Source organism: Lynx canadensis, chromosome D3 (genome assembly GCF_007474595.2).
Source record: "Lynx canadensis isolate LIC74 chromosome D3, mLynCan4.pri.v2, whole genome shotgun sequence".
Lineage (NCBI taxonomy): Eukaryota > Metazoa > Chordata > Mammalia > Carnivora > Felidae > Lynx > Lynx canadensis.
This window is the reverse complement of record NC_044314.2, coordinates 645822-673369: the sequence shown is the minus strand read 5'-3', so window position 1 is coordinate 673369 and position 27548 is coordinate 645822. Positions and strand designations below refer to the sequence as shown.

Sequence of the window (27548 nt, the reverse complement as noted above, 5' to 3'; positions counted from 1 at the left end):
CCGTGTGTGGGTAAGTCTCATCGTACAGATGGAGAAACCGAGGTGTGTGGCGATTTCCCAATTTAAAATAAAAGAGTAAGAAGCCACCAGGTCCCGTGAGGTTCTGGATGGCACGGCCTGCTCACTGGAGGGCTCCGTGCTCTGAGGCCACATGCGGATCGGGGCCCCCGTGCTGGCGACTCGTCCCAGCCGGGGCCTGGAGCTGCTCAGCTGCAGGGTGGGGTCTGGGTTCCCATCACGGAGGGGCGTGCGGGCACGTGGGCCAGAGGCAGAGGCCGTGGGCGGTGGCTGATGCTTGCAGAGAAGGGGCCGTCAGCTCTGGCCGAACTGGGGACAGGCGCCGCGACCCCCGCAGGCAGGGCCCGGGACCACGGTGATGTGGCTGCGGCATCCGCTGGCGCGGGGCTCCCGTGGCCCGAGCACAAGGGCTCGGCCCCAGACAGCGTCCCCGGCGTGAAATGCTGTGCTTGGACGCATCCCTGACGCGCATCCTGAACCGTTGGGTTTCTAACTTCACGTTAGAGAAAGAGTGGTCGCTATTTGACGAGTATCCAGGCTGCGGGTCCCCTATTGGAACTGAACGCATTGAGTGACCTCAGCTGCGTGTCTGTCCCTGCCTGTCCCGCGTGCTCCGCCCGGTGGGAGAGCCTGCTTCACGGCACCTTTGCACCCCAACCTGCGTGAACTTGGAGGTCCCGAGTTTCTCAGTTTTTATAAGCAGCGTGTGGCTGGTGGCGTTCTGCTGCCCGAGTGCCACCGGGAGAGGTGGTCTGTGTCCACACAGGTCCAGTCTAGTCCCGGAGGGGCGGCGCGCAGGGGCAGGAGTGAGGCGTCAGTACAGAGCTCCCTTCTGCTGGGTCGACGGTGGGTCCCTCCTGGTTGTTTCCGTCTGCGTCTGGATTTCTGGACAAAGCCTCCTCCTCTCTGCCTCCCTGAGCAGCCCCTACCTGGTGGGACTGTGGGGAATCTCTGGCATTACTGGATCGGTCTGGGCTGTTCTGGAGGGCAGGGGGCTGGCGGAGGCCGTGGGCTCTGGGCCATCCCTCCCCATCTGAGTGCAGGGCAGTGAGGTCAGGGCACAGTCTGTGGCCGTGGGGGCCGTGGAGGCGTGTCTGCGAGTTGGGGGCAGAACGCGGGTGATGTGGGTGCCCCGGGAGCTAGAAAAAGCCCGGGCGGTGGGACTCCTGAGGCAAAGATTATCAGGGAATTTACCGAATGTGTCAGTTTAGAATCCGGCACGAGTATGGAGTATGGCTCGCACGCCGTAGGTTCCCAGTTTGTGCTGAGTGTGAACGGAGCTCCTGACTGGACACAGCCTCCCTGGGCTGCTGAGCCTGCACACGGGGCACAGGGACAGGTCAGGGCCAAGGAGGCGGTGTCGCTGTGGACGGGCCTCCTGGAGGGGCTCCCGGGTACCAGGACCATCATGGGACGCGTCGCCAACCACGGGGAGGGGCGGGGTGGGGGCAGACGGCTCACTCGGGAGCCTGCAGACGATGGCCTCCTTGTGCCTTTCCTGCATCCTTCGCATGACCGTCCTCCCTGCGGCATCTGTCCCAGGTCCTGCTCCGAGTCACCCTCAGTGACGGAGCAGAGGCAGCCGTCGGGCAGCGAGGGCCCAAGGCTCCGGGAGCAAAGTCCTGTGCGAGGTCTCCCCCGGACTTCTGTCCCCGCAGAAGCAAAGCCCCTCCTTCCCGGGGGGCCACCCTGTGGGCCCCGACGGTGGGCGCTGCAGGGAGGACGTGCACAGGGAAGGGCGCCTGGCCCTGGAATGCTGGTGGGCGGTCAGCCGAGGTTTCATCACGGGTGGACCTACCTGTCCCTTCCCGACAGGACTCAGCCGCCCTCCAGGAAGGTCGACCTCTCGGGTGTGGGAAGAAGCTTCTCAGCCCAGAGCCGGGCGGGGGCGGGCGGGCCTGTGCCAGGACTCCTGTGTGGTCCCGGGCGCACCCTGTGCCCGGATCCCGGGCGAAGGGCCTGAGAACCGCACTGATAACCCTCTTTAAAATGAGAGGGAAAACCAAAATAAACAGATGAGAGGAGAGGAGGCCTTTGGCCGCGACCCTGAGAAAATGTGTTGCGTTAAAACTTTGATAATTTCGTTTTCCTTAAGTTTCAATTGTCCTTCCTTTGGGCGGGCCTGAGTCCTGCCAAGTTCAGAGTTTACGGCTTCGACTACTTTAGGAAAATAGGGCTCATAAAAGCCGTTACGGCTTTCTTCTAAGTGCTAAGTACCTGTAAGCTGTGGATACACAGAAAGAGACACGGATCACGTGGCCGGGCCCCGAATACCACAGCGGCCCCGTGAGCGCTGTCGCCTCCCGTGAGAACCTGGCCCCGCCTGCTACTTGGTACCGCGGAGAGCCGAGGACGCGTGCGACAGAGTCCCCGCCGTCCCCTCCTGGCTGTCTCACAGCCCAGACGTCGCATCATCTCATCTACACGTTCAGCGGGCGTCTCTTTGGAGCCACGACCCCGTCGGCCATCAGGGTGTCCCCCCACCCGGGCTGGGTCTCCCTGGTGCCCCCGTGGTGTTGCTTTGCAGGCTCTCCTGTCCTGGGTAGTCCCTGTTTTGTTTTTTGTTTCTCAGACTGGCGCCGAATTTGGTCATCTGGCTTCGTGTTTTGGCAAAATGGCGAGTGCACGCCCCTCGGGAGGCAGACGTCCGGTGTCCCTCTCTGGCGTCAGCGGTCACTGACGAGGTGATTTCCATCCAGAGTCTCGGGGCTTGGGAGGTCTGGCCTGAGCCCTGCCGTGGCCCCGTCAGCCATGTGTCTCCCAGAGCGCCGGCCGGGTGGCTGACTGTTGTGTGAGCCGCGCTGAGGCTTGGAGACTTCTGTGCGCCCCGGGCCCTGGCAGGAGCAGTGCGGTGTCATCAAGGTCACCTTGGTTTTGAGTTCCAGTGCAAACAGCCCCCCCCCCCCCCCGGGCCTCAGCGGTTCTCCCGGCGGCTGGGCCTCTGGCTCGTCGGGTCCCCTGCACAGAAACGCTGGAGGGCCCCGCAGAAGCCACGTCGCTGTCCAGCTTTGTGTGCGAGGCGGTCAGGGCACCACGTGTCACCAAATACCTGTTAGGAACTGGTGCCGTGACACGAGGAGGCTGTGTCGTGCAGCAAAGCACAGATCTGTGGCTCAGCAGACGGCCCTGCTGACGGTGCTTCTGGGCAACGTCGCTGAAGGGAAGGGGCCGTCGACAAGGTCCTGCGGGGTCTAGAGACGCCGACCTCTGCCCATGCGGCCCGCGACTCTGGTGACGGGTGGAGCTGGCGGCCCGGGTGGGAAGGGCTTCTCCGGGGTCCCGGGACCGGCCAGGCAGACGCAGCTGGGACCTGGCCGGTTCCCTCCTCACAGCCTGGAGGTGCCGCGAACCAAGCATTTAAAAGAACCCTTCACGCTTTTCCTACGTGGAGGAAGACTGAGGTTCAGTGAGAGTTGAAAGGCGTTTCTCGTGGGAAACGGGCGGTGGCAGCCGCTGCGAGAACCGGGTGATTCAGACTGGGAGCGCGAGGCTTCCTCTCCCCACGGGAGGCCTCGCCCACGCTCGGAAGGGGCGCCGGGGAGACTGTGACGGCTCGAGGGAAGCCGTCACACGGGTCAGTGCTATCTGGGCCCCTGGCACACGGCAGAGCTCCCGGCGGAAGGGGCCCCTGCCCCCCCCAGGCGACTGGCACTGACCCGGGCCCCAGGGCCGCTCTGGGGGGAGAGGGGGGGTCCACATGCGACAGCAGCTCGGGTAGTTATGATAGTAATGGGCACGTGATTCGGATCTATGTCTCCTGAGACGAGGACGACCGGTTTTTTTTAAGTTTATTTTGAGAGAGAGACAGAGAGAGAGAGAGAGAGTGGGGGAGGGTCAGAGAGAAAAGAGAGAGGGAGCGAGCGGGGGAGGGACAGAGAGAAGAGAGAGGGAGCGAGCGGGGGAGGGGCAGAGAGAAGAGAGAGGGAGCGAGCGGGGGAGGGGCAGAGAGAAGAGAGAGGGAGCGAGCGGGGGAGGGGCAGAGAGAAGAGAGAGGGAGCGAGCGGGGGAGGGGCAGAGAGAAGAGAGAGGGAGCGAGCGGGGGAGGGAGGGCGTCTGCAGGACACTGCTCCTTCGCGGTTGCGCGTTTCCCAGAGTCCCCTCTGCGCCAGGCCCGGCAGCTGAACCTTGACCTGTGGTCTTGGGGGACGAAAGGAGTTCGGGCTCTTCAAGCTAAAAGCAGCTTTGGCCAACTGTATACCTGACACGGGGCTGGTGTTCCCGTGCCGTTTCACCGGTTTGTGCTTCACACGGAGTTGACAAGACCTGTGTCCTGCGATTGTGAAATCATTACGTGTCACTTTCAAATGAGTGTGAACAGTACTGAGGACGGTGACCGTCAACCCGGAGCAGATCTGGAGGACGCGGCAGGACCAGGCCGTCTGTTGGGCTGGGCGCCAGGCCTTCAGGCCAGGGGTTGGGGGCGCGCGTTGTCTTCGGAAAAATGCATATGAGAAATCAGACGATGGGGCTCCTGGGGGCTCGGTTGGGCGTCCGACTTCAGCTCAGGTCATGGTCTCACGGTTTGTGGGTTCAGGCCCCACGTCGGGCTCTGTGCTGCCAGCTCGGAGCCTCGAGTTGTTTCAGATTCTGTGTCACCCTCTCTCTCTGCCCCTCCCCCGCTCCTGCTCTGTCTCTCTCTCAAAAATAAATCAACATTAAAAAAAAAGAAATCAGACAGATGTGGAGCCCTCCTGAGATTTGCAGAGGTTACCGCTGCTGGTTTGAAGTGTTTGTTATTAATATCTAACGGGCTGTCTTGCGCTTGGTGTGTCTGTGACCATGAGGCCCCAGCAAGGTCTTTGGTGGGATGTGTTGGCAGGATGGGCACACGTTCTCCAGCGGGGTCACACGCACGACCCGGCCGATGAGGGGCCTCCCGGAGTGTCTCGGGGCGACGTCTGGAGACACATCCACAGGTTCGAGGGTTTGCTGCCTTTGATGTGACCAGGAAGGTGGCCTAGGCCTCTTACTTGGCCGTTCACCTCGCTGGTGATAGCGACAAATTGGAAACAACCCAGAATCCGAGCAGCGAGGTAGCGATCAGTTGCTTATATGGCAAAATAGGATACTGGGATCGAACCAGTTTTTAACATTATGCCAAAATGCTGAACGTCTTTAATTTAAAAAAGGCAGGGTATCCAGTTACGTATTTTACTTTATTAAAATACGCCCTTTTTAAAATGAGAATACTCCCAGATACACATCCAATTGTGGAGATGGTTTCTGGGGAGGATTTTGAGATGTTTGAGCACGTGCATATAGAGAGCTTCAGGTAGTCTCTACAGGTCACGTGCATCTTACTTATGGATTCAGCCACCTTTTTCTTGTTGCACTGAGAGGATCAGATCAACTCGAAGATGGGTCTGCAGTACGGAGTTATCTGCTACGTTCAGCAGGCAAAGCCCAGGAGCCGGGGCCGAGGCCGGGCGGCAGCGTGGGGACCGGCCCGTGGGGACCGCGGAGCTGTGGCCCCAGGACCCCAGATATCTCTCCGGGCTCGGCCCCGTCTCTGAGCCAGAGACGAGTTTGCATCTGTTGTCGCGCTGCCAACGCCACGCCGGGAATTTTCAGCGACTTTAACCGCGTATAGCGTAGCACTTTGTGATCACGCGAGTCCACGCGTGCGCTGTGGGCACACTCGCCGATGACCCAGGGCGGGTCGTTCGGGCACATTTACTCTTCGGTCACGTTCAAGTACGCAGGAGATTAGAAAGCGCCTGTGCCCAGGCCCACACTCCAGGGACCTGCCGCGGTGCCTCCCACCTCCTTCCTGCCCCCCCCCTTTCTGGTTTTACCTCCGGGAGGCAGGTGGCCCCAAGAGTTTGTTTCTCTTTCTGTTCACCTAGGTCGGTGGAGCGGTTAGGGTCTCACGGGGCTGGTGTGTGGGACACTCTGAGCGGAGGCGCCCTCGCCACAGCGGGGGTGCGGTGTTTGCGCGCTGCGCTGTGCGGAGTCCGTCCGGGCGGGGGAGCAACCCGCCGACCCCCTTCCCGCCCTCGACCCCTCCCCAGAAGCCCTCCCAGATGGCCTTTCCTTCCGCCCTCGGTGTCACCGGAAGCCGGCGCTCGGCTGATAACCTCGTCTAGGAAATGCCTCTGAGCCACCAAGGCGTTTCCTTCGTCAGGAAAAGTCTCATTTGACGGCTGTGTGAGCCCTTTAGAAGCGACACTGGCATTTCACTCCAACTTTGGCCCGTTTTAGTCCTGGGCAGATTCCCTGCACACATGTGTCTTTACCCCACTCTTAACTGGTCAAGTTGCTGGATCGGTTTCTCTAGAGATCCGTGAGGTTTGTCTACACAGTGAGAGACCCTGGGCCTCAGGTTTTGTCTCAGCATCTCGTTACAATGGAGTTGACGCGCACACAGCAGGCAGGGGCGTGAAGGGGAGACAGGGCCCCCAGAAGCGGGCTGTGGTTGGAGCGCGGTGGCCGGTGGACCAGACCCCGGTCCTGTGGGGGGGACACAACGGCCAGCACAGGTGGCCCAAAGCTGCTCAGGGCTGCGCGTTAGCTTCCTAAGGGGCGGGGCCCTGAGGCATATACTTCGTCGGGAGAGCGGGACCTGGTTTCAAAGGGGAAATTGCCTCCTTTGCAAAGGTCGCCAGCTCTGTAGCTACGAAACGGGGCTGTTAAAGCAAACCTCTGTGCCACGAGGAGACAGCGTGGTTCCGTGGCTCTTAGGATGGGATCTGGCAGGTGCACACGCTTGCCCTTGCCAGCGCACACGTGTAACCTCGTGTGACACCCCCGGTTTCCCTCTCTTCTCCTGGCCGTCTCGTTTGTCCTGCGTGGGCCCCTGGGTCGAGGGGGCTGGGGTGCGGTCGCCGCGAGCTAGTTAGAAGGGGGGCCGGCGAGCCCTGGACGGCCGGCGAGCGGGGCCGTGGCCTCCCGTTCCTGCGGTCAGGCTCGTACCTCGGTGACTTTGAAAGGATCTTCAGTTAGTTCCGGAACCCGTCCTGTTACGGAGGATAAATCATTTGAAAAGGCCTATCCCGACGGGAGGGAACTGTTTTGAGGTCGTGCGCGACGTCTGCATCTTGTCCAGAACCTCGTCTCGAGACCCGACAGCCTGTGGCGTGCGTCCCGGTCACACGACCGTTGGCCTCACGGGGTCGTTCCCCTGCCCGACGGGAACGTCGGACGTCGGACGTGGCGGAGCGCTGCCACGGTGTGCGTGCGAGGAGGCGCGTGGCGTCGCCATCTAACGCCCTGTGTGTTCTCCCGCAGCCCGTCCCTCCCCGCCCTGGACTGGCAGGTGCCCTCGCGCTCGGGGCCCTACGAGCTGCGGATCGAGGTGCAGCCCAAGCCCCACCACAGAGCCCACTACGAGACGGAGGGGAGCCGCGGGGCTGTGAAGGCGTCGGCCGGAGGACACCCCAGCGTGCAGGTACCGGTCTGCTGGCCGCAGGACGCGCCGGGAGCCCGATGGGGCACCTGGTCCGCCGCTCGTGGTGCTTCTATCTGCGCTTCTCTTTTTCTCTTACGACGTAATTGTTCTGCCCTGGCCCCTTCAGCTGAGAGTGTAAAGTCCTGCTTTCCTCCGTAAGACAGTGGCTGGCAGTGGACGACCACGTGGCTCTCGGCTCCGTAGCTTAAACCCAGCTGTAAGCAGCTAAGACTGTGTGCACGTGGGATTACTTTCAGGGACTCCCAGGGATCTCTAGGGCCGGGGGTCGCCCGTGTGGGTCTGGCCTCGGGTGGGGGCCGGGGGTCGTCTGTGTGGGTCTGGCCTCGGGTGGGGGCCAGGGGTGGGGGCCGGGGGTCGTCTGTGTGGGTCTGGCCTCGGGTGGGGGCCAGGGGTGGGGGCCGGGGGTCGTCTGTGTCCGCGTGGGCCTGGCCTCGGGTGGGGCCAGGGGTCGTCCCTGTGGGTCTGGCCCTGGGTGGGGCTGGGGGTCGTCCTGTGGGCCTGGCCTCAGATGGGGGCCGGGGGTCGTCCCTGTGGGCCTGGCCTCGGGTGGGGGCCGGGGGTCGCCCGTGTGGGTCTGGCCTCGGGTGGGGGCCGGGGGTCGTCTGTGTGGGTCTGGCCTCGGGTGGGGGCCAGGGGTGGGGGCCGGGGGTCGCCCGTGTGGGTCTGGCCTCGGGTGGGGGCCGGGGGTCGTCTGTGTGGGTCTGGCCTCGGGTGGGGGCCAGGGGTGGGGGCCGGGGGTCGTCTGTGTGGGTCTGGCCTCGGGTGGGGGCCAGGGGTGGGGGCCGGGGGTCGTCTGTGTCCGCGTGGGCCTGGCCTCGGGTGGGGCCAGGGGTCGTCCCTGTGGGTCTGGCCCTGGGTGGGGGCTGGGGGTCGTCCTGTGGGCCTGGCCTCAGATGGGGGCCGGGGGTCGTCCCTGTGGGCCTGGCCTCGGGTGGGGGCCGGGGGTCGCCCGTGTGGGTCTGGCCTCGGGTGGGGGCCGGGGGTCGTCTGTGTGGGTCTGGCCTCGGGTGGGGGCCAGGGGTGGGGGCCGGGGGTCGTCTGTGTGGGTCTGGCCTCGGGTGGGGGCCAGGGGTGGGGGCCGGGGGTCGTCTGTGTCCGCGTGGGCCTGGCCTCGGGTGGGGCCAGGGGTCGTCCCTGTGGGTCTGGCCCTGGGTGGGGGCTGGGGGTCGTCCTGTGGGCCTGGCCTCAGATGGGGGCCGGGGGTCGTCCCTGTGGGCCTGGCCTCGGGTGGGGGCCGGGGGTCGCCCGTGTGGGTCTGGCCTCGGGTGGGGGCCGGGGGTCGTCTGTGTGGGTCTGGCCTCGGGTGGGGGCCAGGGGTGGGGGCCGGGGGTCGTCTGTGTGGGTCTGGCCTCGGGTGGGGGCCAGGGGTGGGGGCCAGGGGTCGTCTGTGTCCGCGTGGGCCTGGCCTCGGGTGGGGGCCAGGGGTGGGGGCCGGGGGTCGTCTGTGTGGGTCTGGCCTCGGGTGGGGGCCAGGGGTGGGGGCCGGGGGTCGTCTGTGTCCGCGTGGGCCTGGCCTCGGGTGGGGCCAGGGGTCGTCCCTGTGGGTCTGGCCCTGGGTGGGGGCTGGGGGTCGTCCTGTGGGCCTGGCCTCAGATGGGGGCCGGGGGTCGTCCCTGTGGGCCTGGCCTCGGGTGGGGGCCGGGGGTCGCCCGTGTGGGTCTGGCCTCGGGTGGGGGCCGGGGGTCGCCCGTGTGGGTCTGGCCTCGGGTGGGGGCCAGGGGTCGTCCCTGTGGGCCTGGCCCTGGGTGGGGGCCGGGGGTCACCCGTGTGGGTCTGGCCTCGGGTGGGGGCCAGGGGTGGGGGCCGGGGGTCGTCTGTGTGGGTCTGGCCTCGGGTGGGGGCCAGGGGTGGGGGCCGGGGGTCGTCTGTGTGGGTCTGGCCTCGGGTGGGGGCCAGGGGTGGGGGCCGGGGGTCGTCTGTGTGGGTCTGGCCTCGGGTGGGGGCCAGGGGTGGGGGCCGGGGGGTCGTCTGTGTGGGTCTGGCCTCGGGTGGGGGCCAGGGGTGGGGGCCGGGGGTCGTCTGTGTCCGCGTGGGCCTGGCCTCGGGTGGGGCCAGGGGTCGTCCCTGTGGGTCTGGCCCTGGGTGGGGGCTGGGGGTCGTCCTGTGGGTCTGGCCTCAGATGGGGGCCGGGGGTCGTCCCTGTGGGCCTGGCCTCGGGTGGGGGCCGGGGGTCGTCCCTGTGGGCCTGGCCTTGGGCAAGGGCTGGGGGTTGCCCGTGTGAGTCTGGCCTCGGGTGGGGGCCGGGGGTCGTCTGTGTCCACGTGGGTCTGGCCTCGGGTGGGGGCCGGGGGTCGTCCCTCGGGCGGGGGCCGGGGGTTGCCCGTGTGGGTCTGGCCTCCGGTGGGGGCCAGGGGTCGTCTGTGTCCACGTGGGTCTGGCCTCGGGTGGGGGCCGGGGGTCGTCCCTCGGGCGGGGGCCGGGGGTCGCCCGTGTGGGTCTGGCCTCGGGTGGGGGCCGGGGGTCTTCTGTGTGGGTCTGGCCTCGGGTGGGGGCCAGGGGTCGTCTGTGTCCGCGTGGGCCTGGCCTCGGGTGGGGGCCAGGGGTCGTCCCTGTGGGCCTGGCCTTGGGCAAGGGCCGGGGGTTGCCCGTGTGAGTCTGGCCTCAGGTGGGGGCCGGGGGTCGTCCCTCAGGCGGGGGCCGGGGGTCGCCCGTGTGGGCCTGGCCCTGGGTGGGGGCTGGGGTTCTTCCGCATGGGCCTGGCCCCTGGTTGGGGGGGGGGCCACCCACTGCTGTTGCCGGCAGGTCCACGCTTGGCGGCCACCCCCCGTGGCGTGTAGGTCGTGTGGGTGGCAGGAGCCTTGCTGATGCCGCGTCCAGTCGGACGCCTGCTCTCCCCACGTCTTCCTAGGCTGACACGTTTGATTCAGACGAGACGTTAAGAGGAAGATGAGCCCGAGGGCCGGCCTTGCTTCCCTGATGGCACCCGTGGGCAGTGTGTGCGGTGGGCCATCTTCTGCGCCTCTTAGGAGCCGTGACCCTGGCTGTTACTCCTTCGTTGAGGGTAAACAGAGAGTGAATTAAATATAACCTCGGAATCAAAATGTTTTATTTTTGAGGAGCTCTTCTGTAAAAGTCTGTAAAGTGTCAGCAAAGCCAGGGCGCTCTTCACGGGGCTCTGCAGAGACTTCGCACCCGCCCCGTCCCGCCCGCACTCACGCTTGGCCCCGTCCCGCCCGCTCAGGTGGGGGCGATGAGGAGAAGGTGCCCGCAGCCCCGGGCCGTACCTCTTGCCCAGACCTCGCTGTCCCTGGAGCGGCGGCCTGGCGAGACCTCAGCCGCCCCGCGTCCGTCCAGGGCGTCTCTAACAGCAAATCATTAGGAGCCAACAAAAGGTCCCCTTGGCCACGATTTAAGCGAATTCCATTCACGTGACGCTGCTTTTGGCTTGGGTATTTTCAGTGGTTTCAGTGGTTGGTTTAAAGACTTCCTTCTTTCTGAAGGACAGAGGTTCTCAACGTGAGGGCCCTGACCTGGGAGTCGCTAGAAATGCAGGTTCTGTGGCCCACACAGACCACGGATCGTGGAGTTCCTGGGTGGGCCCGAGGTCTGGTCCCCTCGGCTCCCTTATGTGGAGCGGGCTGTTTGCGGTCTGTCCCTTCCCACGTCTTGGGGATCCTCACGCCGGACACGGGAAGAGCGGAGGATGTGCCTTGAGGCGCCTGGGCATCAGGGAGCCCCGCGCTCCCCAGGAAGAGGCGCCACGCACCGCCAGGCCGTGCTGGGGTCTCCTGCCCACGTGTCGGGGGTGACTGCGGGTGCTGGCCTCCCAACTGAAAACACTGGACGGGAAGAAGATTCATTTGGCTTTAGAGCTGGAGCGTTTGTCACTGGTGTTCCGGGGGCACCTTGGTAACTGTGACGGGGACAGGTAGTGTCCACCGCCCGAAGGCATCACCCTTCTACTCAGGGAGGACGTGTGGCCACAGAGCGTGGCCGCTGTGTGACGTCGGTGGACTCTGTTCCCGACAAGCTTCGGCCCTCCTGCCCGGGCCCGTCGCCGTGACTCTCGGGCGCCCGTGTGGGGTCGGGCTTGCTCTCCTGCCCAGAGCTCCAGGCGGTGGATGGGGAATGCTTGGCCCTCACCACGAAATCAGGAGCCCCGACCGGTCACTGGGGGAAGGAGGCCAGCCGGAGGGCGCCTGGCAGGGCACGGCATGCTTTTACGTTATTCCGTTCCGATAAACAGAAGGCCTGCCCGGGAAGGAGCCCCAGAGAGAAAGGCCGTCCGCCCAGACGACGGTCAGCAGCTGGAGTTTGCGGGGACCGTGCTTGTGGCCCTGCGCTTCGTGCTGGCTAGTGCTTGCCTGCTTGGCTGTGGGACGCACACACCGCGGCCAGCTGGGCGTTCTCCGTCCCGCCTTCCCGGCGGGCTGAGGTCGGGGAACGCGGGCATCAGCCCGGCTCTGTGACTACAGACATCGGACTCCCTCTCCCGCAGCCGTTTTCACCGAACAAAAGTGCACCGCTGTGGACAGGAAAGGCCGCGGAGCAGCTCACGGAGAAGAGAGAATCCGGCAGCAAAACACCCCCATTTCTTGAAAGTAAACGCAGCAGGGGGAGCGGGTCCTGCAGTGGGGACAGCCGCGTGCAGACGTTAGCACCTTCCGCGTGGACGTGCGACGCCCGGGACTTGGCGCGCGTGATTGAGGATGGTCCGCGGCCGGCGGCCACTGTCCTGGGGGTTGGGGAGGGCGGGCAGCACAGCCCGGGTCTCCGGGTGCTTTGCGTCCGTCCGCCTGTGCCCGTCGCCCCTCGCGGGACCCCCGCCTCCAGCCTCTAGTGTGGATGTTACGGCGAGGATTACGGAACTTGAAGTGGCATTTACAACATCTGAACGATTGTTTCAGATTAGATGCAAGAGTGGGTTGTGGGTTTGAACGGGCCGAACGCCCCCCCCCCCCCAGCCTCACGGGGGAAATACAGCAAGAAAATGGTGCCTAGCAGAAACTGTCAGGTGCTGAGAGGGTCTCTCGCGGGTGAGAGATGAGCGACTGAGGCTTTTCTGATGGATCCGTGGCAAAGTGAATTCCCGTCTGTGCACGTATGAGGTGAGCAGTTAAAAAGAAGGGGTTTGGAGGGTTCGCTCTCTTTTTCAGTCGGTGGCCCGCACACTGGGTGAAAATAGCGTCAGTGCGTAATCACAAAACACGTGAAAATAGAAAACCCTCTCAGGTGCCGCGAAAGCCTGCTAACCACAGGTTTTATCCTGTGGGGAGTCATTTTAGCGCATCCTGACACGGGGCCCCAGCGCCACGCCCGCTCCTCCCTTTTCGGAAGCCGGGTGCCCGCCCTTGCCACCAGGCCGCGCAGGGGCGGTTCCTGGGGAAGCCTGATGGCAACATGACGTCCCCGTGCCAGCCGCTGACAACCAGGCTCTGCCGCGTTTCCAAGTCTGTGCGTCAAATCGCAGCCCCTGTGCAGAACGGGACACCCGGCCGGGCCCCAGGGCAGGACCTGCTCCGGGTCGGCCGTGTCCCTGACTGTAGGAAGGAGCTGCCCGGTGCACCTGCCTCCGGGAGGCGCCTCCTTCCCAGGCACGGGCCGGGACTGGAGGGTGGGAAGGGACTTCAGCAGTCACGTGGGCTCTGCCGGCGTCCGTGTCTCCCGAGCGCCCACGTTAGTACCCGTGGCCTCCTGGGCCAGCCTCGCCCCGGCTGTAGTCCTGGCCCTGGGAGGCCGGCGTGTGGCCGTCAGAGGGTCCGGCAGAGCGAGGCCACCGAGTCCTGGGCAAGGTGGGAGGCGTCGGAAGGGCCTGCGTGAGACTTGCCTTCCCAGGGGGCGCAGGAAGGCTGGCCCTCTTCCAGTGTTGCCTCTGAGGACCCAGAGGATTCTGCCCTGAGGGTCCCTCCTTCAGACTGGGCTCCCGGCCAAACGGGTTTGCTGACCCTGGTTTTCTGTTCTGTTTTCCTGTGTGACCCCGCTGCCTGCTCTCCCTGCCCTGTGCTGTGCCCGGTGGCCCGTCTGCAGAGAACCTGTCTGTTCCCAGCTGCCCTGCAGGGGCCCAAGGAGCAACCTGGGGGCCATCGCTGACCTCTGAGCCAGGGGTCAAAGAATTAAGCTCTGTTTACCAAGCTCCCGAAATAACTGTCTGATAGCATCTAGCCCACCACACAGGAGGCCGGGTCTGCGTGAATAATTAATAGGTCACTGAGACGAGAAGCCTTGGGAAGTCTCGCGAGGTCGTAAACGGCACTTTAGACTTGTATCTGGTGTTGTCGGTTCCAGGCTCCCGGTCGGTGACGGGTGGTCGGTGACCGGTGGCTGGCATCAGTCCTGCCCGGTGATGCCGGAATCGGCCCTGGAGCCGAGGGCGGGGGTCTCGAGGGACCCGGGGACCACCCTGGCCTCAGGCTCAGGCAGGCTGCCCCGGGTGCATCGGGGCTGAGCTGTGCCCCAGCAAGTGCGTGGCAAGTGTCCCTGTAATGTGAGGCCTCTGAGGCCTGCAGCCCAGGGACAGACACACTGGGGAAGAGCCCGCGTTCTCCCGTCCTGGAGGCTGGGCTGGCCAAGTCTCGCTGCTGTTGTCTCACCCGCCTGAATGGTGGGGCTGCAGAGCTGTGGTGTGAGAAACCTGGGCGTGAGCGGGCGGGTGGAGAGAGGCTTGCCCGGGCCCACGGCACGGTCTTTCACCCAGATGTGCACCCGTCGTCTCCTACCTGGCTTGTCACGGCAGGTGTCACTTCTACTGTCCGGACGGGGCTGCTAACCTGGAAAGCCAGGATTTCCACAAAAGGCAGAGAAATAGATGTTACCGGAATAAACTAGTACTTGATGACAAACTTTCATAGGCCCGGCTGGGTGGGAGCGTCGGCATCCACGGAACAGCCCTTCCCACGGAGCCCTCACGCAGTGGGGATTCAAATGCAGTTCTGACCCCAACCCAACGTCAGCCGGCCCCGCAGTCCAGTCTGGCCGACTTGGAGGGGGTGTGGACTCACGTTCCCGGGGCCGCCCATACCCTTGCAGCGTGCCCAGGCAGGCGTCCAGGGGGGCGTCCAGGCAGGTGGTCTGCTGAGTACACACAATTCTGTAGGTGCCGCCCTGTCCTGGTCAGGCAGGGGGGCCATCTAGCCCCCAACACGGGTGGGTCCACAATGGTTGTACCTGCCCAGCACCCCTGAAATGTGTTACCAGCTTTTATGACGACGAGGGCTCGTCCCTCTTAAGAAAGCCAGAGACGTCCGCTGGGACCGTGGAGAGAGGTGCCCCAGTGCCTTGTGTCACCGTAGTAGTGCCATTCAGGTGGCCAGTCTGTTGTCATCTCAGTTTGGGGGGGGGGTCCTTGGAATATTGTTGCCACCTGCCGGTGTGCAGAGAAGGCAGACGGACTCAGGCGGGCTCCTGGACGCCCGTTTGAGTTTGGTGGTTCCGCCAAGCTGATGGAAGTGTGGTTTTGGTTTCCGTGCCGCCCAGACATCCCCCTGGGAGTAAAGTCCGTGAGTAGCGTTGTAGTGGAAGCCGCCAGAAATCTTGATTCAGCACTTGAGCGTTCTTGTTGCAGGCTGTGGAAACTGGAAAAGAGTGTTCTCAGGCGGTTTTCTGAAAGGCCCTCTGAGGGCAGAGCAGCGTGCGGGACTCTTCCACGCAGAGATGCGTGCCTGTGCCTCAGAAACGTGACGTCAGGCGCATGCGTGATGGGGGGGAGGGTGTGATGGGGGGGCGCCAGGCAATTTAACTGGCGACAATGGTGAAGAATTATAAAAGGTTTATTTTGAGAGAGAGAGTGAGAGAGAGAGAGGGCGAGCAGGGGAGGGGCAGAGAGAGAGCGGGGAAGAGAGGATCCCAAGCAGGCTCCACACTGTCAGCACAGAGCCTGATCGGGGCTTGAACTCACGAACCGTGAGATCATGACCTGGGCGCAAATCAAGTCAGATGCTTAACTGACTGAGCCACCCAGATGCCCCAACAAATTATCATCTTTAATAAACATGTCAAAATTGGGAAATCCACATCCCAGCTGTGCCTCCCCATGGCGGCCAAGTGACAGGCGCCTGGTGCCCGCGGGTGGGGCTGCGCCTGGCAGGGGGGGTCCCTGCTCCGTGTGCTCTGAGGTCCGGCTTCGTTCCCACTGGCTGGCCCTTGGCCTGTGGTGCCTGGCGGGGCTGGTCTTCGGCCTGTGAGCGAGGCTCTACCCCGGGTGTTGTCCCCCAGGGGCCCCACCAGTGCAGGGCGACACAGGGAGAGGCGGACGTGCCGAGACCTACAGCGCAGACCCCGTTGCGGGCCGCAGGTAGCTCAGGACTCAGTGCTCCTGCATGCCAAGGAGGCGGGTGGCCAGTGACCGACTGTCCAGACGCTTGGGTTTTTGTCTGTTGCCCTGTGGTTTTAAAGTCTGTCCCGTGTTTGAGAGCAGTCTGTGGACTGGAGAACGCTTCCTTCCTGAGCTGTTGTTCCGTGACTGTCCCTGAGCGTCGGCCGCGTGTCCCGGGCTGGCAGCCACGGTCCCGCCGAGCCGGGCTGCCCCCAGTCCCTCTCCCTGCTCCGGGAGAACACTGGGCTCTGCTCCGCGTCAGCACAGATGACGCTCGGCCCAGCTGCGGCCTGAGAGCGCCGAGGTGGGACCCGCAATCGCTCCCTGACCGGCCTCGCGGGCGGTGTCCCCTCAGCAGCACTGGGTGCAGGGAGGAGGGCTGCGGGCAGCGGGCCGTGCAGCACCTCCATCAGCCGATGTGCTGGGGCCCTGCCCTCTCTGTCCTTTGGGTCACTGACGGCAAACACCGAGGGCCTGGCCGGGGGGTGAGTGGCCTCTGCGGGGGGCGGGGGCCACCCCGTGGGGCCGGGAGGTCCTGAGGGGGTCCCAGACACCCTCTCCTCCAGGGGCAGGCCACCAGTGGGCAGGTCCGTGAGTTCATGGGAGCCCGTGCCTGTGTAGACGCCACACCTACCACACCGCTGGATGGGCCCTTCTTTGAAGATGGACGTTTCCAGAAGTTTTCTCCACCATGGCCAGGTTCCTGGGGGTGCTCTAGGTTCTGGAGTCACTGAAGTCATGTTTGCTGCTGTAGTTTAACATTTCCAAATGGTTTCTGAGGCTCTTACGCGCTCTGTTTCTGGATCATTTTTCCCTCAGCAGAAAGTTGGGTCTTCTCAGCATGTTTTTAATTAGAAACGTTAAATGTAGTGTTTCCGTGCAAAACGTTCTTTGATCCAGAAGTAATGTAATTTCTCTTCTCTGGATGCTTCCACGCGTGTCTGTGTGAATCCCGCCCGCCGGCTCCGTGGGTGATGTCTCTGGGTCACTTCAGAGCCGTCCCATCTGTAGGGTCAGCCCGCAGGGGTCGGGGCTCGGTGGCCTCGGCTGCCCTGCTCCCGTGAGGGACGACGCGCCTGTGTGTGGTGGGCTAGCGGGCGGCAGGTGCCCACACGGCCACAGAGCTGCCGCCCAAGCCTCCCTTCCGTCCCTCTGGCCTCTGCCTGCCCGCGCTCGGCTCAGCCGGAACCAGCCTGGAGACCGTGTGTTCCACTCGGCGCTCACACACAACCACTGTGCCCTGTAGCCGTACAAAGCCCCGGGGATTCTGCGCGTCTCCCTGCCCTTGGCCGGAAGCTCCTCCTCTGTCACTTGCTGGATGGGAACCACTCGGAAGGAAGGCTCACGGTGACAGCATGCCGGAAAGTGGCGTCCCGGGAAACACGGCCTGCGGACTAGGACCTTATCTCTCTCGGCGTCTGGACGTGTCCTTGAATTAGGGACACGCACCAACCGTGCCTGCGGACTGGCGGGGGTCCCGGTGCCGGGTGAGCCCCTGCGCTGACCTCGTCGGACCCACGTGTGTGAGCCCTTCTCCCCCGTCATCAGTGGGGGCAGGTCTGAGGTCTCGATGGGGAAGGAGATGAGCCCCGTGGCGAGAGGCGGACGTGTGCCTGGCGCCCCTGACCCCCTCAAACGACAGGCTAGCTTTGCCAGGGCCCGAGAACAGTGCACAGCTGCTCTTGAAGCCCCGGGGGTCGTGCGTTCAGGTAGCTTCGCAGGCTGGGCGGCCTTGAGGCCAAGCCCCGAGCGAAGACGGGACCTATGTTTCTTACAGTCAAGTCTGGAAACCGAGTCAGCTAAGGCCTCACAACTGCGGAGCCACAGGACGCTGCCCACCTTTTCCTCTCAAAGCCCCTCCCTCCTGGAGACCACGTCCCGACCCTGGGACGCAGCGGGGTAGCCGGGGGACGCGTGACTCCAGCCCTGCCTGGCGCCTGCCCCGTGCGGCACCTCACTGGTGGGACAGGATGTGCTGGCAGGTGTTCCAGACCCTGCCTTCGCCCTGCGTGCGCGTCCAGTGAGCGCCCCAGGCCCCGGGAGAGGGACAGCCGAGCAATTTCATCCACGTCTCATCCAAGATGCACACCCACGCTGACGTGAAGTAAAGTGTAGGGGGTTTTGAGTGAACAGTTGGCCATTCAAGGCCTTGAAAAATGTAAAATCTGTTGTAAAATGTAACCGTCCCATTAACGGCAGTGAGTATGAGCCACAGAGGCAGCGACTGTCCCCGTGCTGCCCACGAGCGGTGGCCCGTGGTCCTGGGCGGGCACGGTCTCTGGGTGTCGTGTGTCCTGAATACTTAGACGATGGACTCGTTAACCACAGCCCTTGGCTTGTTTATTTTGCGCTTTTTCAGAAAGGTAGAAAAATTCCATACACCCAACGTGGGGAACCCTAGAGATGAGCTTTTTCCTGAAAGGAACCTCATGCAGCCCTTCAGAGCCGTTTTGTTGCTAGAACCGTGTGTGACTGTCAGCTTTGAAAACCACAGCCGGAGGGCTTCGTGGGCTGGCGGCGAGCACCTCTAGATCTGGCTTACGCGGCAAACCTCGTGCGAGTCAAGGGAGTCCCACGTGGGAGGAATTCCGAGAACTTACGTAACACTGTGCGGTGGAAACCCAGAAGGTTTGCTGGGTGTAGTGCACACGCAGACACACGCATGCACACGTGTGTACGCTCACGGGCCTGTGTGCACGCACAGGTGGATGTGCCCGAGTGTGTGCACGTGTGTGCGCCCGTGCGTACTTCATGTGTGTGCACATGCGCGCGCGCGTGTGTGTAGGGAGTGGGCCCCCCCCAGCTCGCGTCCATCACCAGGTCTGTGGTCCGTTACCTCCAGACTGGAGCCCACATCGCGTGGGTCCGTGCCCAGATCTGGAGGTGCACCGGGCACCCGGGGAAGGTGCTGGGAAGACGCCAAGGCTGCAGAGCCCGGAGCCGCTCACGGCTCTGTCCGCGGGCCTCTGAGCCGCGTTCCCCGCCGTGGATGCTCTTTGCTCCGATTACCGGTTCTTCAGATGTGGCCCCAGGACGGTGTGCGCAGCCTCACGTGGCACCATTCGCTGGTGTCCCATCTCCTGCCTCCCGTGGAGTCTGCTGGCCACACCCCACACCCACCCCAGACCCCGCAGCCAGGCCCTCCGGCACGGTCACCCTGGGCACGGCGGCGAGGAAAGGGGACAGAGACAGACGGAGACCAAAGCCCCCGGGGGGCCCTGGGGCCCGGGGACAGCTGGGCGGGCTGCCGTGGTCCGTCAGAGGTTCTGCTCCTGCCTGAGCGCCCCCCCTCCGTTCCATCCTCTGTCCCCCTCTGATGGCACAGCTGCTTCTGTGAAGACGTTAGACTCACACATAATTGATTTTCCGGTGAGAGCCACAATCCTCTCTCTCCTGTCTCCCTCGGACGTGTGCCAGGACCCACTTTTGTCTGTGACTCTAGGTCCTTCTGGACCTAGGTGCGGCCAGCCAAGGGGCCGGCACTTTCCAATCTTCGGAGAGAAGGGAGGGCCCGCGTCTGGGACACACGGTGCAGCCACTCCTGGCCCTGCCTGGCTGGTCACACCTGCTAATCACTTCCCTGGCCCCCTGCAGACAGGGACAGATGGACCCAAGAGCGTGTGGACACAGCCACAGGTGACGGACATCTGACCCCACGACCTCGGGCGTTTCTGCCCTCCGAGAAGCTGGGCCTCGCGGCGACGAGGTGCCGTGTGCCCCCCCGCTCAGGGCCACTGCGGGCAGCGGCTCCGAGAGACCCGGTGCGGTACACGGTCCTCATGGTAATCGAGTCTCCCTTGGCCCTTCCCGAGAAGGCAGTGTGGTGCCGACGTTAACAACATCAGAAAACAGCCTGTTTTAGCTGCTTTCCTTGTGTCCCTGAGCTTTTTTCCAGGAGAGACTACAAGTCTTACATTACGTGGTTAAAACGGGTCAATTTTATGCCGTGGAAAACGTTGCCTCAGTAAAGCTGTTGAAAATGACTTGTGGCGTTGCCTGCGGGAAGTCTGCCTGGATTTCCTGCAGGTGTTTGGGGGCTGTGAGGGAGGGTGGGGCCTGCACCTGGGCCGTCACCTCGTCCTGCCCCACCCGCTTCTCCACGGGACAGCCACCCTCTCTACCCACGCCCGGCACACCTGCTCATGCCTCCCCACAAGCACGCGTCTGCACATGCTCACACCGTCTTGCGAGACACGTGCTTCTGCGTGTGTATACTCGTGCACGCACAACACCGCCAGCCTCTTGAGGTCCGTACTGTCTTTATCTGGCGGCTTTATCCCAGGCATCGTGGTGAGGCAGGGAGGCTGTGGTCCCTCGCACACTTACTTTTCAGCAGAGGCACAGCTCAGAGATAGCTCTGCCCGCTGTTTTTAGCAGCTGCCTGGAGGCCTGGCCGAGAGAGGTGGGGCCGGCTGCTGGGAGAGAACAGGCCTGTGTGGACCCGTCACGTGTGCTCAGTCGGGGCTTCCGCCAACCTCGGCCCCACGTGTTACGCGGTGGTTCCGTTCTCATTCGTGGTTTTCTCGTTTCCCGCTCCCCTTAACGCGGCCTCCGGGAGTGGGGGGTCGGCGTCTGACGGCACTGGCCGTTTGTGTGCCGTGGTGGTCACAGATGTGAGTTGGCGTGACGGCCGATCCCCAGGCCCCGCCGTGGTCGGTGTAGCGCCGTCCCCTCCCGTGTCCAGTGATGGTGCCGGCGAGCAGACACGTGGGATTTTCCTTCCCGTTATTTGGCAGGAATGTGTGTGGATGTATGTAGGACACCCTTGTGGCGCGGGGCGGGGGGGGGGCAGCGCGGGTGCAGGCCGTGAGGATTCGGGATCCGGTGTGACAGCCGCGCTCACGCCCCGCGGGCTCACAGGGTAGCATGGTGGCCAGAAGGGTGGGGGTAACAAGTGAATCCCGTTTGGGGGCCGGGTCTCTCTCTCCACACGGCTCCTCTTTGGGGCGTCGTGTGAAGATTCGGATCTAACACCCAGATGGACGTAAATTTCCCTTCGGACGGATGGTTCTGCGCAAGCGGCTCGCTTGGCCCCACCTGCCCGAGCGCGAGTGGCAGCGCGAGAGGACTTGCCCCACTTGTCACCCGCCTGTCACTGCCCCACAAGTGCTGAGGTAGCACAGGAGCTAAAAACAAACACGCACGTGTAGAAAACTTAGCGGCTCTCATACCTTGAAAATGGAATAATGCATTTTGTTTAGTTTAGTTGAAGCAAAGAGAGGCCATTGTTATGACAGGTAATTTTATAAATAGCGTTTTACACATACTAAAACGTGCCGGAGGCAGAAAACCCATGCAGCGGAGCACGTGAAGTATTTAAATTACTTTCTTAAAATGAACTTCGTGTTTTAAATAATAGATGTTTATCTCCCAAGCTAAACCTTAAGTATTCCCATTTTCACTGAAGTAGCATGTTTTTAAAAGGGGAAGTTATGCCCACAGTCCGCTGCGCCCGCGTGCAATCAGCAGTGCCAGCGTGGGTCCCGGGGGGGCTCTAACCTGTCATTTCCAAACGCCTGAGTGCCACCGGGCCCTCCGCACGCCACCGACCTGCCTCAGCCGCACGAGAGACCGTTTCGGCCAAAGACTCATTTAGGTCTTGTTGCGTTAGACGTCACAGAACGGAACACCGAGGGGCAAAATTTGCCCCTTAATCAGCCTCTGATGTTACTTTTGTGTTTTCTGTTACAAAAACATAGATTTGAGTCCAGCACGGAGTAGGGGTTTCTCATTAAAGCTCACGAAATTGGCCGAGGCCCGAAGGCGCCCTCCCCACAAGGAGGCGAGAACTTCGGTGGCCGCGGCTGCTGCCGTCCCGACCCAGCGGCGCTCCTCTGGGGACGCTCGTGCATGCACACAGGAAGAGCTCTTCAGTTCAGAGAGGAGAGGCATCTCTGCGGGATTAAGCCGCATCAGGCACCCGTGGATCGGGACGGAAGCGCGATGATTTTACATGAAAAAGCTGCTTTGGTGATGACCACGTCCACAGACGCGTGGGACCCTGTCGAGGCAGAAAAGGATGCGTGTGTCCCTGCCGCCGGCCGGCAACGAACCTTCCCAGCCAAGCACAGCGCTCCAGAGTATGTGGGAGAGCCCTGGTGCGAGTGTGTGTGTGTGCGTGGGCACGTGACTGTGTGTCTGGGCACACCCTCCTGCACTGAGCGCCTCTGTCTCCAGGACGTCCCACAGGTGGTGGCCAGCGTCTCTCGCACGGAAGTTGTGACGTCACGTGGACGGGGCAGCCTGGCCCTCCACGCGCTGGCGGCCTTGACCACGCGGTCTCCTTCCTCCTGGCCCTCAGCATGCTGGCGGGGGGCGCGTGCGCCTCCCGAGCTGTCCTCGTTGGAGGACCCTCTTCCGAGAACCCCGAGCTTGCAAGCACCGTGCCGTAATTAAGTGCAGTGACAGTCACTTAACGAGTCTTCTTCTATCAGCATGGTTCCGGTCGATGGTTCACTGCTGATTTCAACTACTGTCTGCTCCTCAGGGTTAACAGATTCACAGGGTTGGATCCCATTTTTAATCTTAAACTTGACGTTCCGAGTGCTTGTGTCGGAGATCCCGGGTCCGTCGAGGGTGACGGCGTTCGCGTCCCTAGAACAGGTCTCGCGACGCCCTGGGTGGAGCTGTTGACCTGCTCCTGACAGACAGCAGGACGTCTGGCGCTCGGCCGTCTGCTCGTTCCCAAGCCGTTGGGCGTCCCAGGGGTGGCACAGCCCGTCACCCCGCGTGGAGGACGATCTACTTTGCACAGGGACACCGGCAGCCTCCAGCGGATGAAGCCTTTGCTCAGACTGCTGCCCGAAGCCGGGGAAGTGGCCTTTGTACCTTCTCGTGGCAGCTGACGAGTGTGCACCACTCGCGGGTGCCTCCGATTCCAGACAGAGCGGTGACGGGTGCAGACAGGAGCGAGCCCTTAGCCCAGGGCCTTTGATCGTCCGATGCTGTCTTGCTGGCCAGTGCCTGGTCCACCGAAGAGTCCGTGAAAATTACAACAGGCAGCCGCCTGCATCGCCCCAGAGGCCGCGGCTGCGCCTGGAGAGCCGCGGAGACCAACGTGAAAGACGCACACACGGTCGGCAGGGGCCAGCATGGGGACTGCGGGAGGTTCTGAAGGCCTCCTTCCCTGCTGGACGCCCCGTCCCCTGTGGAAGCTCTGTCCCCTTCTGGACACCCCATTCTCCTCTGGACACCACCTCCCCCGCTGGACGCCCCCTCCCCCTCTGGACACCCCTCTGGACATCCCGTTCCCCTGTGGACATCCCATCCCCTCCGGACACCCCCTCCCCCCTCTGGACACCCCGTCCCCCTCTGGACGCCCGGGGACACTCCCAGGGACACTCTCCATCTGTTGGTCGGTGTTCGCTGCCTGTGCCTGGTCCCTGAGGGCACCTCTTCTGTCCCCATCATCAGGGCCTGTGCTGCTGGGCAGGTCCTCGGGGTGGGTGCGGTGACCTCATGGTGGACGTGTCACGGGACAGAGGTGGAGCCTGGGCAGTGCCGCGGGTGCCCTCAGGCCCGCCCTGCCCACGCCCCCTCCGCATGCGCCTTGTCTGCCCTGACCAGGTGCTCTGGCACACTCACCGGGCGTGCGGCTCTCACGTCGTGCCCCGTGGGCGGGACGGCGAGGACGTGTGTCTGTCCTTCCGGAGCTTCTCGGAGAACCGGCGGCCCTGGCCCCCCTGCACATTTGGAAGGACCGGTGGCATTTCCGTGCACCGGTCACTCGCGTCCGCGGAGCAGTCGGGACAGGTTGTTCAAGATGCAGGACCCCAGCCTGCAGGCTGCGGGGCCTGAATTCCTCGGGAAAGGCCTCGCCCCGGGTGTCCGGTGGCACCAGCCACACACGGTCCTTACAACAGATGCTGGGCGGAGCGTAGATGGTGCTCGCAAGCTGCCAGGGAGGAGGGTGCCGGCACGCGGGAGCGACTTAGCACTCAGCACCCGGCGTTCCCATCGTCTGTCACGGAGCGGAGGGGGCGGGGGCGCGGAACGACTTAGCACTCAGCACCCGGCGTTCCCATCGCCTGTCACGGAGCGGAGGGGGCGGGGGCGCGGAACGACTTAGCACTCAGCACCCGGCGTTCCCATCGCCTGTCACGGAGCGGAGGGGGCGGGGGCGCGGAACGACTTAGCACCGAGCACCTGTTGCACAGTTTCCGTTTGAATCAGCCTTTGCTTATAAAAATCTAACCGGTAAAAAAAAAAAAAAAAAAAAAAAAAAAAAAAGGGGGGGGGGGGGGGGGAGGGTGGGTGATGGGTATTGAGGAGGGCACCTTTTGGGATGAGCACTGGGTGTTGTATGGATACCAATTTGTCAATAAATTGCATATATATAAAAAAAAAAAAATCAGGGGCGCCTGGGTGGCGCAGTCGGTTAAGCGTCCGACTTCAGCCAGGTCACGATCTCGCGGTCCGGGAGTTCGAGCCCCGCGTCGGGCTCTGGGCTGATGACTCGGAGCCTGGAGCCTGTTTCCGATTCTGTGTCTCCCTCTCTCTCTGCCCCTCCCCCGTTCATGCTCTGTCTCTCTCTGTCCCAAAAATAAATAAACGTTGAAAAAAAAAAAAAAAAATCTAACCGGTTCTGAGCAGTCTGCGTGCAGGGTGCTTGACGGGGGACCTTGTTCTGTCGCCAGCTACACGGCTACTTGGAGAACGAGCCGCTCACGCTACAGCTGTTCATCGGGACCGCTGACGACCGCCTGCTGAGACCCCACGCCTTCTACCAGGTGCATCGGATCACGGGCAAGACCGTGTCCACCACCAGTCACGAGGCCATCCTGTCCAACACCAAAGTCCTGGAGATCCCGCTGCTGCCGGAGAACAACATGAGAGCCATGTGAGCTGCGCCCGCGGGGCTGGGGTGCTGGGGGCCGGCTCGGGGGTGTGGCCTGCGTGCCCTTCCCTCCTCTGCATCTCTGCCCTCGGCTTAACACCTGGGCAAACCCCAGACATTTGTGGCGGTGGATTTGCTCCGGGGCGCCGGGCGCCGTGGGCCTTGCGCTTGGACGGTTCGGTCCCCCGCTGTCAGCGTGCCCTCGTGCCTGATTCTCCTCCTGAGCGCGACGCCCGTTCATTCCTGAACGCGGCCATCACCAAGGTGCACGGGCCAAGGGGCAAAGTCAGGCCTGCTCGCTAGTTCCGAGGGACTGACCCGTAAACTGAGGACCGACCTCCTGCGGGAGTAGGGCCTCCGTTCACAGCCTCCCGTCCTCCTCCTGCCCGCACGTGGCTCCTAGGGTCTCGCGCGGACGGTGGGCCTCTCGAGGGCAGGGTGGGACGCCCTGGGCCTTGCCCCAGGGACTGAAAGACGGTCTGACCCTCGTTTCCGGCAGCGTGGACTGCGCCGGGATCCTGAAGCTCAGAAACTCGGACATCGAGCTGCGCAAAGGGGAGACAGACATCGGGAGAAAGAACACCAGGGTGAGGCTGGTCTTCCGGGTCCACATCCCGCAGCCCAACGGCCGGACGCTGTCCCTGCAAGTGGCCTCGAACCCCATCGAGTGCTGTGAGTAGCGGAGCTGGCCCCGTGCCACACGCCCTCCCGTCTGTGACCTCGCACAGACTTTTCCCATCAAGTGTGTCCATACCGATGTGCAGCCGCTCTGCTCCCCGCCTCTCGTGGGTCGTCCCCCGAGGCCCTGACCTCGCTGGCATTCAGGTTCACGGGCTCCGCCCACCCTGCTCCTCACACCTGCGGGGATCACAGAGAGGAGAGTTTGTCCTGAACCCCTGAGATGGGTGCTCTCGCCCCATTCGAGCAAATCCCTAGGTTTTCAGAAACCTGAGCGGTGGGGTTGGGGCGTCTGGTCCGCTGGGCTGAGCAGACCTGTTTCTCGGCCCTTGTGTGACAAGCCCATCTTCCCCGGCAGCTCCTGGCTTTCCCTCGTCTTCCAGCCTTGGGCCTGAGTCCTCTGCTCCTGCGGGGGCTCGGCCGCGGCAAGGGGTCAGGGTCCTCCGGCAGATGGGGTCGTTGGTGGACGCCCCACGAACGCCTGTCCTCAGCACGGCTTCTTTCCTGGGCCTGGGGGTGGGTCACCAGGAAGCATTCTGTAGGCCTGCCACGCCCACTGGCCGCTGCCGGAACGTCACCTTTCCAGGGCCCCTCTTCTCTCACCCGGTCGTGGCTGTCTCAGGACACTTACCCGTGTCCCTGGCTCACCTGCCCGCCCGTCTCAGTGGGGGTGTCTGGGTTTGGTTCCCTCACCTCAGCCCCCGGGGACCCCATCCCCCTGATGGCTGTCTCATGACCCCTGTGTGGAGCCCCACGGACACCTGTCCCCACGCCTTGGCGTGGCCTGTGGGTTAGCTGCGGGCGGCTCCACGTGTCTGAAGTGTGGCCTCCTCCCTCGGGCCCACTGGTTGGGTGAGAATGCATAGTGGCCAGGGAAGTGGCCACTATTTCTGCCCGGAACAGCCTCGGTGCCCCCCCCCCCCCCCGCCCCACGTCCTGTGCTTTCCAGACGGCCTGACTCCTCACGCTCAACGTCTTGCTGCCTGGCCTTGTCCCGGCAGACCCCCGCCTCTCTTGTCCGCCACTCCTGGCTGTGACAGGGTCTCGTGGTGGCTCCCAGCTTCCAAAGCCCACACCCCGTTCGCACCATGACAGGGTGTCCCGAGGGGGGGTTCCTTACCCGGGGCGGTGTGTCCTATCCAAGCAGAGGCCGGGGTCACCCTGGGGGGCCGGCACGTTCACCGCACGGAGGCGCGCACTCAGACGGCACGTGTGTGCACGCACCACTGAAGTCGCGATCTTTGCGCACACACGAGCTGATGCGCCTTCGCCCCTGTGTGCGCGTCATCACGCGGACCTGCCCTGGAGCAGCCGCCGTGAGGGCGACCAGCTGTCGCGTGCGGTCGCCCTGTGCTCCGAGTGCGTGACGTCCCCCCCACCAAACCCCGAGGAGCCCGCGGGAAGGGCCCGTTCCTGACCAGCCGGCCGGCCCTGGGGCGCCCTCCCGGGGCTGTGGCACGGGGTGGGGCCGGGGCTCCAGCTCAGTCCCCCTCTTGTGACCCCGCGCAGCCCAGCGGTCGGCCCAGGAGCTGCCCCTCGTGGAGAAGCAGAGCGCGGCCAGCTGCCCCGTCCTCGGCGGGAAGAAGATGGTCCTGTCCGGCCATAACTTTCTGCAAGACTCCAAGGTCATTTTCGTGGAGAAAGCACCAGGTATCTCCTCTGTAACAGACCGTCCGCGTGTTTCCCGCTTTTGCCGCCGGGGTGGGGGGTGGCTCCCGGGGGCGGAGCGGGGCCGCTCTGGGGTCTCCACGCCGCACAGCAGGAGCAGATCACCGAGCTCTGGGTCAAGGCCTGTCCTTAACGTGGCCCACGTCAGCGGGTGTGGGGCCGCCCCCTGCTCCCTGGCCGTGGCGGGCCCTTGGCCTGGCCCGCGCACACGTCTGCTTCCTGGCTTTGGGTGGCTGCTGCCCAGGCCGTCTCGGGAGGCGCTGTTCTGCCCCGTGTAGATGATGGCTTCTCGTGTCAGAATCACGACCTTGGGAGGCGAACATCCTGATGCTCAGTGGCCGCAGCGGCCGTGGGACCCGCACTTGGCTCGGCGGCCTCCCCGCACCCCCGTGGCGTCCTTCAGGCCCCAGAGATGCAGAGGCAGGTGCTGCTGCGGGCTCCCAGCCGTGGTGTGGTGTGGTGTGGTGTGGTGTGGTGTGTGTGTGTGTGTGTGTGTGTGTGTGTGTGTGTGTGTGTGTTGAGACTGCTGGGTGGCAGGTGTAGTCCTCCGCGTGCAGAGCGGAGCCCAGGTGTGCGGCAGGGCGGATGCAGGTGTGTGCACGCCCGCCCCGCCCCAGGAGAGGCCTCTGGGCACTCATGAGAGTAAAGCAAGGCGGGGGGGGGGAGGTGACAGTGCGTGTGGCCGGTCC

The 27548-nt window shown here is 63.8% G+C and overlaps 1 protein-coding gene across 1 annotated transcript in view; it reads left to right on the top strand.

The window, feature by feature from the left end:
* The window catches only part of NFATC1 (nuclear factor of activated T cells 1), a 44553-nt gene extending 17366 nt beyond the window's left edge, over window positions 1-27187 (top strand). The window contains exons 3-7 of the mRNA XM_032595450.1: window positions 7246-7405; window positions 24314-24516; window positions 25013-25185; window positions 26701-26841; window positions 27138-27187. Coding sequence (XP_032451341.1) covers window positions 7246-7405; window positions 24314-24516; window positions 25013-25185; window positions 26701-26841; window positions 27138-27187 — 727 coding nt within the window. The remainder of the gene's footprint in view (window positions 1-7245; window positions 7406-24313; window positions 24517-25012; window positions 25186-26700; window positions 26842-27137) is intronic.
* The last annotated feature ends 361 nt before the right edge of the window (window positions 27188-27548 follow it).